This window comes from Nematolebias whitei, chromosome 4, assembly GCF_014905685.2.
Source record: "Nematolebias whitei isolate Nwh7 chromosome 4, NemWhi1, whole genome shotgun sequence".
Lineage (NCBI taxonomy): Eukaryota > Metazoa > Chordata > Actinopteri > Cyprinodontiformes > Rivulidae > Nematolebias > Nematolebias whitei.
This window is the reverse complement of record NC_056501.1, coordinates 14,475,494-14,484,578: the sequence shown is the minus strand read 5'-3', so window position 1 is coordinate 14,484,578 and position 9,085 is coordinate 14,475,494. Positions and strand designations below refer to the sequence as shown.

Here is a 9,085-nt window from a genome sequence, read left to right as displayed (position 1 = left end):
ATAAGCTGTTTGGGGGAAGAATCAGTTTTGTGTTGTTTCCTTGACTGATGAAGCCTTCTGGATGGAAGGTGAAACGTTTCAGCAAAAAAGAAACTGTCCAGATGACCTGACTGAAAATTGTTGGATTTTTTTCCAAGTATGTTTTTTCAAATGTTGTTGTGTTTTTGTAATTTGTAGTTGCGTTTTTTTCAAATGTTGTTTTTTTTTATTTTTTTTTAAATGTAATCATGTTTATTCAAATGTTTTATTTCAAATGTAATTGTGGTTTTTTTATGTTGTTTTTTATTCAAATGTAATCATGTTTATTATTTTGTAATTGTGGTTTAAACTTCAGGGCCTCTGTAACTTTATTATAGATCGTTGTAATGAATTGTAGGAGGTTAAGTGACTCTGAGCCTGAACTTGAACACTGCAGTTTAAATTCTCTCATATTTTGGCTTTACTTTATAATGTTTTGTTGCATTTTCTTCTTGTGGTGTCGCTCGTTCTAGCAGCCTGAATAAATGTGTAATAAATGCTCATCTGTGCTTTAAAGAATCTCTACAAGGCATCAAAAAGTCAAATCTGTTGGGGACAGTTTGATGATTTCTTACCCATTTAAAGTTTAACAAACACAAAAAGTCCCAGTATTCAGTCGGGTGGTTGATTTATTCCAACAGAGGTTCTGGTGTTTAGGTTGATGCTTGTTTTATTCCCCGGTGTCGGCACAGAATCAGCGTAGATCTGTGACGGTCTGCACTCCAGGTCCAGCACGATGTGGTGGACATGAGGTGCGTACGACTTCACATTTTCTATGTGCTGGATGCTTGTTACCCACAATGCACCGGTGAGGTTCCTTAAAAGTGAAGCGATTCGGTCTGCGGCGTCATCGGCCCAGGACTGCCACGCCTCTCTGTCAGTCCTCTTTGCAGAAACTCTCCGAGTCTCATCGTCAGCGGCGCGGTTCTGTAACGGCGAGGTGACGTTCTGGTGAATGTGTAAAACGCCGCCGGTTGTTCTCTTCAGCAGGCGACAGGCGACGGGCCAGCCGTCCTCCGAACTCGGGATGAGACCTAAGTTCACGCGGTCGGCAAAGTCACACAGCTGGAACTGGAAGAGAGAATTGAGAAAGGGAAAAAAAAGTTGAATAAAGAAAACTTTTTTTAAAAACCTGATCTGGAAACCTCAGAAACCATTTCATCAAAATATCAAGAAGGAGATGATTTTGTTCAAATAACTTTTCAACTCTGATTAATGAAGCTCTGAAAATGAACCATGGAAAAAGTGACATTTTAATCATATTAAATTGTAACTAATCTGCAGTGAGGCATCTTTCAAGTTTTCTACTCAGATCGTCTTCTAAAAAAGTAACATTCACTTTTTACACAGCTAAAATGCCACATATATGTTTGTAATTATGCAGGAAAAGCATTAAATTTAAACAAAGATCCAGAATTAACAAGTAACAATCATTTTCTGAAAGCAAACACTACAAAAGTTTGTATTTAAAACAGATTTTTCTGTAAAAATCCAGTGTGTCAGTCTATGAGGTTTTCACAAAAACAGTCACAAAATTTTGATTTGTTATTCAATTTATTAAAACAAAATTAAAACGTACTTTTTCACATATATTGAGAATTTAGCAGGAATATCATGTCCACTAGAGGGCGACATTGACCAGAGTTATGAATTGATCTGCTGCAAGTTTCATGAATGTCCAGTTGCATGCTCAATAATCCAGGTAGAGTACGGTAAATAAATCTAACAAGGTTGAGTCAGGTCCTCTGGACGGATTCTTCTTTGATGAAACGTTTCGTCTTTTATCCAAAAGACTTCCTCAGTCTGAGGAGCTGCTACAAACTCAGTCTTTTACAAAGCACTTTGTAGTTGGCAGCTCAGAACACCACATTCAGAACACCATGGACTTTGTGGACAAGGTGAGGGGTGTCATCATGGAGACTGATGAAACAATGGTCTCTTTTGATGTCACACCACTCTTTACGTGCATTCCTGTTGATGATGCAGTAGAGGTGGTCAGTTTAAAATTAAAATCAGACACCACTCTGAGCAGCAGGACCACGCTTTCCACAGAACAACTGTGTCAACTCTTGAAACTGTGCCTGCAGTCAACCTACTTCACATATGGGGAGCAATATTATAGGCAGAAACATGTGTGTGCTATGGGGTCTCCAGTTTCTCCTATTGTTGCCAACCTGTACATGGAAGAGGTAGAAAAGAGAGCCTTGACGTCCTTTTCAGGGACACCACCAAGTCATTGGTTCAGGTATGTTGACGACACCTGGGTTAAAATTAAATCTCAGGAAGTCCAACATTTTACTGACCACATCAACTCTGTGGATAAATACATCAAGTTCACACGAGAAGATGTAAAAAATGGCAGGTTGGCTTTCTTGGGACTGTGAGGTCTCAGTCTCTGATAGAGGACATTTGCAAACCGAGGTGTACCGCAAACCCACCCACACAGACCAGTATTTGCAGTTTGACTCCCATCACCCTTTGGAGCACAAGTTAGGAGTCATCAGGACTCAGTACCACAGAGCAGACAGCGTCCCCACTAACTCAGGAGCCAGGCAGAAGGAGAAATCCCACACAAGACAGGCTCTAGAGCAATGTGGATATCCTAACTGGGCCTTCATGAAAGCAGAGAAGAAACCCAAACAGGACTCCAGTCAGCCATCAGGTGAAAAGGAGGAACCCAGACCCAGACCAGTGGTCATTCCATATGTTGAGGGAGTATCAGAGAAACTGAGACGTTTATTTTCTAAACATAACGTCCCAGTGGCTTTTAAACCCCAAAAAACATTACGGCAAAGACTGGTTCATCCCAAAGATCCAGTCCCCCGGCACAAACAGAGTAATATTGTGTATGCTGTTCAGTGTCAGGAGGGTGATCAGTCTTACATCGGGGAAACAAAACAGCCACTGGCCAAAAGGATGGCCCAGCACAGAAGATCAACATCATCAGGCCAGGACTCTGCGGTCTACACTCATCTCTAGGCCAGCGGTCACTCTTTCAGGGATGAAGATGTTCACATCCTGGACAGAGAGGAACGATGGTTTGAGAGAGGAGTAAAGGAGGCCATCTTTGTGAAAAGAAACCGTCCATCGTTAAACAGGGGTGGAGGCCTCCGTGTTCAACTGTCCCCCTCTTACAATGCTGTTATTGCTAGTATCACTCAACCCCCTGTGAATAGTAAACAGCCATCAGGTCATTAACAATCAATTGTTAGGCTGATGTTCCTCCTTTTACATGTGAACAACTAGTTGTAGTTGTCACCAACAAACTGGTTGATCCACCACTGAAGGTTCTGTTTATAAGACTGAGTTTAGCGCAGCTCCTCAGACTGAAGAAGTCTTTTGGATAAAAGATGAAACGTTTTAACAAAGAAGAATCCATCCAGAGGAACTGACTCAGCCTTGTTAAGTTTCATAAAAAACAAACAAAAAAAAAATCACATATAGAATAAATATTTTATGTTAAAGTCACTTTACTTGACGATTGTCTCCTTGATGAACGGTACAACGATCCGACACCCCGTTTGCCTCGAGGTTTTTCTGTAAAGCTGCAGCAGCGTCAGGGTTCCACTCGCAGGCGAGAACGTGAGCGGCCTTCGCATGGACCAGATAAGGCAGGGTGAAGTATCCAATACCTGAGACGTCACACACGTGTTATATTTAATTAGCAGGTAGTTTTATAATTTCTATTATTTTTAGTATTAAATACGGATATACTTTAAGGCAACGACAAAAACTGCAGATTTCCTAAGATAAAATAGAAAAGTTTAACGTGAAGTGGTTTAATTTAGATTTTTATTTTAAAAATAAGTTAAAAGCCAAGATGTTTTACCAGGAAGTGAAGCAAGCTTTTGGTTTAATTAAACTGTAGAGGAGCTCATGTCTCCCTCAGAATCTCACTAGAGCCAGAGCACGATGCTTCGAGTAAATATTTCAGATGTTTAAAAGCATCACAGACAGAAACAAATCGGAAGACACGCTCTGAATACAAGAAAAACAGGCTTGTAGTCTTGATTTACTGATTTACTGCTTCAAAGTCTATTTTTGCTTCAAAGTTTATATATTTTTGATTATTACATGCAAATGTCAAATAGTGGGGATGTAACGATCACTTCTGACTGACCCGACACGCAAGTGGATCATGTTTCTTCATGTTCAACAATCCCACTCACTGTCTGTTTACTGTCTTTTAAAAAAAAACTAATTTAATCTTCGGTCTCACTTTATTTATTATCTATTCACTTTTGTTTTTGAGCAACTTTTGATTAGTTTTACGTTTCAAAAGGATTTTGATTTTTCATTATTATAGTCTATTCACATTTTTCCCCGTAATTTTTCATGTCTCTTAGTGGCTCAATAACTCAATAAAACACACAGACTAAAAAAGATCCTTCTCATAAAAAATGAATGTGAATGGAATCAAACAAAACTTCTTTAAGTGGTGAATTAGAGAGTGGTGAACCTCTTCACTGAAAATTATGTAAAAAAAAAAAAAAAAAAAGAAATTTGCCAAAAAGCAACTTGTTTTCATCCTTTAATAATGACAGTGTTAGGACAATCGAGGACAGGATAGTGTATTTAGCAGTGATCATAAATATGCCTGGACTTCATGAAGAAAGAGAAACCTTGCACTAAAGCTCTTTAGGCTATGCTTTTGTTAATATTTATAGATACATTTACAGTACAACTGTTGTGTTTTGTTAAATAACACTGTAAATCTGTTTACTCTTCACAAAATTTTAGTATGTTCTCCTGAGTGAAAGAAGTGTAATATAGTTTTACCTGCGTATAAATCCACCACAGTCTCTCCTCTGCAGTCAAATCCAGCCACCCGGAGCTTCTCTGTAATGTTTCCAGCTGAGAACATACATTTGGTAACATCGAATTCATAGCTGCAACACAAGGAGTTTATTAAGAGCACCATCACAAGCTATTAAGAAGCTAACAAAACGGATTATTATAGACTTACCTGATACTGTTGTCCACATGTTTGACCCAGCTGTTCTCTCCTAATAGCATCATCACCACAGGAGACCTGAATCCATCCCTGGATATTCGGCTCATCTTTGCCAGCCGCTTCGCTCCGAGTCCTTTGGCCACTGTACTCCATAACTGATCATCTAATTAGTAATAATAATAAATAATAATAATGTAATACCTGACAGTTTTGCTCAGTTTGCATTAAAGCACAAGTACCTATTTTCTTCCACAAAGGCAGGGTGAAACAGTTGTCTCCCAGCAGGATGAGGTCTCCATGCCTCTGGAAACTACGAGGAAGGTCCTTCTCTAGCTCCTGCATCCATCTCTCACCATGAGACTCCAAGAGCTCCTGGAGGAACTTCTGCAGGTTATTTACACCTGGTTTCCCTTTGGTTTTCTTTGACTGAAGTAGAGACTGAGAGGAAGTCAGTGAGACAGCTTTAGATAAGCTATAGAAACATTTATGTGCTGTGGTACTCACCTGACTCCAAGTTATGTCACAATCAGAAGATACATTGTTTCTGAGAGACTGAAGATCAAGCTGGGACAGCCTGGACGGTAAAATAGGCAGGAGGACTGTCCCATCCGAGTCTTTAACCAAGCTCAGACTCGGGTCAAGCAGCCCTCTGGACTGAAGACATGTCCTGTAAAATCAACACTTCAGTACATCAAAAAACCCTGTAAAACTTTGAGCAACTGTTGTCTTTACGCTAACAGCTAGCAAGCCTAGCATACCAGATGTTCATTCAGTAGAACAATAATTACCTGAACAGCTGTGCATGACATGAAAACACACGAAGACACGGGACGCCTTCCATTCATAAGCAACCATAAAAACGTTGTATTTCTATCAAAAACTGCTTACAAAAAGAAATAGAAATTGCTAATAGCTAAGCGGTAGCGGTCACATCGCGTCACGTGTTTCTAGTCGGATTGTTATTATGAACGGACCTACTGGTACAGCATGCAGCTTTCAAATTTATGACATTTTTGTTACTTTATTTTTTTTTAGTTGTATTTTTTATTTGTTTTAAATATGTTTAGCGCAATTTATGGTTGGGATAAATTAAAAGAAAGCGAAAAAAAACTAAACTCATGAATATCAGATTTAAGATGTTGTACTCTGAAGCGATAGATGGAGACAAACTCAACTGTCGTGCCTCTTGACTGAGGAACACACTTTGTAGGAACGAATGAACTTTGAAACTTTAACTCAAACATTTATCTAAAATAAGTAACTATATTTTCTTATTTTAGGATAGAAAACAGAAAAACGTATTAACCCACTTAAGAATGATCATCTATGTGTCACATGTGACTGGTGAAATGGTTAAAATAATAAATCATTTGGTTTTTCCTCCAACAAAGAGTCAATTTTGGCATTTCTCTTATTCCATTTCAATAAACAAACAAACATAAATAAAATAATAAGTAAAAACAAGATACATTTCTGCTGCAGCACCTGGGATACATGACCTTTAATCCCATGTGGCTCCAAAATAAATAAAAGATACAGTAGTCTACAGTACACAATTTAGTTTAGCTAGTTTCTCAAATTTTGTTCTCTTTTTGGCTTTAAATTAAATTTAAAATCTCTAAGATTACTGAAAGACCCCCCCCCCCCCTCCCCCCCCACAAACAATTAATACTTCCCTTTTTTTTTATATATTAAAGTGATCATTTATATATTTTTGTGAGTGAAGAACCATTCCTGGTGAAATTAACTGGTTAGCTTTTAGCAGATATTTTGATTTGTGAAATTAAACTATGTAGTAAAGATTCTATTTCTTTGAGTTTGACTATTGTTGATCTTAAACTGTTTTTGCTCTTTTGGGATAAAAGTTTTTCACCAGTTTTAAAATCCATGAGATGAGTCATTGAGCTTTCTTCGTGCAGAATAATGAACTTTATTGATCTTCCCTGATGAAAAGAACCGTGGCGTCTGATTTTAAAAGACTCAGTTGTCTGCTGTGCATTTAAATCAGAGTTGGCTGGTTGGCCAGAGCTACATCTGAACAGGCCTGTTTTAATTAAATCCTCCACCTGGGCCTCCGTATAAAATGAGACAGATCTAAAGGAATTTTAAATTATGCTTTCTGATCTGTAATAACAACACTGACTTTATCTTCTATCACTTCACCACTTGCTCTTGCTGAGATCGGACACTTTCCCATCCCCTCCCTCTCTGCTTTGCTTTGCTGCTCTGTCTGTCTGTGAAACTGCTTGTGAGTCTCTCTTGCATTTCTTCTGAACCACAATTATGGACTTGTTTTGACCAGTTGGTCCCTCAACTCAATTTACATAATTTCTTCGAAGAGAAGACGGGCTTTAGTCGAGCCAATTTGCCCTGTTGGCACGCACGCAGCTGGATATCTCATCAACTTGAAGACTTGATGATGTGTCTATCTCTGCTGCCAGTTGTGGATTTTAAGGACGCATATTTAATTGGATTTACGATAACTGGTTCCTGCTTTTTGGATTCGGCTGGTTGCTGGTTTTATCTACAATCAAGAGAGTCGTCGGCAGCAAGTTTGGACCCGATCACGCTGCTTGCCTTTATGTCTTGAGTACCCAGACTCAAATGCTTTGGGCAGAATGGATCAGATCTCTGGGATTTTACTCAGTCATGTTCCATCGTTGTGGCCATGTAATTTGGACATTTCGGAACCGAGTCAAGCAACACAGACTCAAGGTAGATGTCATTAAGTTCTACCTGTACCCAAAACAACTGTGTTTATCTGAATTTGGCTCCCTTGGCTGGCCTTGAAGGCCATCTTCTCTGAATTCGCCTGGAGAACAAGTGATCTGACACTCACCACCTCCTCCCTGAGGAATTTCCGACTGATAACCAGATGGAACCAGCTGAATAAACTTGTGTCATCATTTCAGGACTCTTAGATTATCATAGTCGTTATTCTTGGCCATTCCTCGACATCCCTCGAGAATGTTTACGGATCTCACCGGAGGACATTGACTGAATATTACATCCTGTCAGAACTCTTACAGTGCCCTCGAGAGCATCTATGAACATGCTCACCGCTCTCGTCGTCCCCCTCTGCAGAATGTCTACGTCACTATGTGCTTGTTTGTGCGAGGTGTTTTTTAATATCAGAGTTTTTTTCTTTTCAGGCAGGAAAAAAAAAGTCTGATAGGAATTTTTTCACCTCCAATTCCTTGGTGTCCCGTTTCACTACTTTTTGTTTGTCTAAACAGATCTCACTTGTAAATTAGTCTTCTAGGCTCAATGTGACTTATCTGTCTAAATAAAGGTTGAATGAAAAAAAAAATCTGAATAATGACATCTGTAGTCTCACTACACATCTTTATAAATAAAATAAACTAATTTAATCCTTAAGAGATTTTGAGTCACTTTTAACCTTAAGTGGATGACTAGGATCCCACATATTATACACTTTTTGACGTAGTTACATTTTTGGCACATCATTTTTGGACACACCGGCTTGTCTAAAGGATTTCTGTTATTGGCAACAATTTCCTCAAAAACAAACACGGGACAGATAAAATACATTCTTTGTCTTTTTAAGCAATGATTTAGAAAACGACCAAAACAAATCGTCTTTTGGAAAGTGGAAGTTAAAAATTGCACCAGGTTGTTGAGTTAGAGCCAAATATTCTGACGTTTCCTTAGTGAAAACACATAATAATAATAATAAAATCACAGTGGAACTACTGCGGACATGAGCTTTTTATGTATTTATTTATTAACCTTTATTTAACCAGAAGAATCCCATTGAGCTTACAGATCTCTTTTGCAAGGGAGGCCTGGACCTGAAGGCAGCCTAACATGCATGTTTTGTTGTTGTTGTTGTTGTTGTTTTGGTCTGTGAGAGGAAACCAGAATACCTGGAGAAAACCCACACAAGCATGAGAAGAACATCCAAACTCCACACAGAAAGACCCCAGGTCCAACTGGGGATTGAACCTACGACCTTCTTGCCATGAGACAACAGTGCTAACCGCTGATCCATCGTGCTGCCATTTTGACTTCAGCTAACAAGTTTAATGCCACAATGAACATTCATTATCTATCTATCTATCTATCTATCTATCTATCTATCTATCTATCTAT

At 38.8% G+C, this 9,085-nt stretch overlaps 1 protein-coding gene across 1 annotated transcript; it reads right to left on the bottom strand.

Annotated features, from left to right (window-relative positions):
* Positions 1 to 433: 433 nt before the first annotated feature.
* On the bottom strand, positions 434 to 5,813 carry trmt12 (tRNA methyltransferase 12 homolog). Its single transcript, XM_037675217.1, has 7 exons — positions 5,761 to 5,813; positions 5,477 to 5,639; positions 5,212 to 5,410; positions 4,985 to 5,135; positions 4,798 to 4,907; positions 3,493 to 3,650; positions 434 to 1,089 (listed from the first exon to the last, which is right to left on the bottom strand). The coding sequence occupies exons 1-7, from the start codon at positions 5,811 to 5,813 to the stop codon at positions 631 to 633; spliced, it is 1,293 nt and encodes a 430-aa protein (XP_037531145.1). The 3' UTR covers positions 434 to 630.
* Between the last annotated feature and the right edge of the window lie 3,272 nt (positions 5,814 to 9,085).

Bases quoted from the DNA above. Each gene is read 5' to 3' on its own strand.
- trmt12 (XM_037675217.1), bottom strand. From the start codon at position 5,813: ATGGAAGGCGTCCCGTGTCTTCGTGTGTTTTCATGTCATGCACAGCTG. The intron at 5,640-5,760 runs GTAATTATTGTT...TTGATTTTACAG, and splicing joins TGTCATGCACAGCTGTTCAG to GACATGTCTTCAGTCCAGAG. The intron at 5,411-5,476 runs GTGAGTACCACA...ACTTCCTCTCAG, and splicing joins GTGACATAACTTGGAGTCAG to TCTCTACTTCAGTCAAAGAA.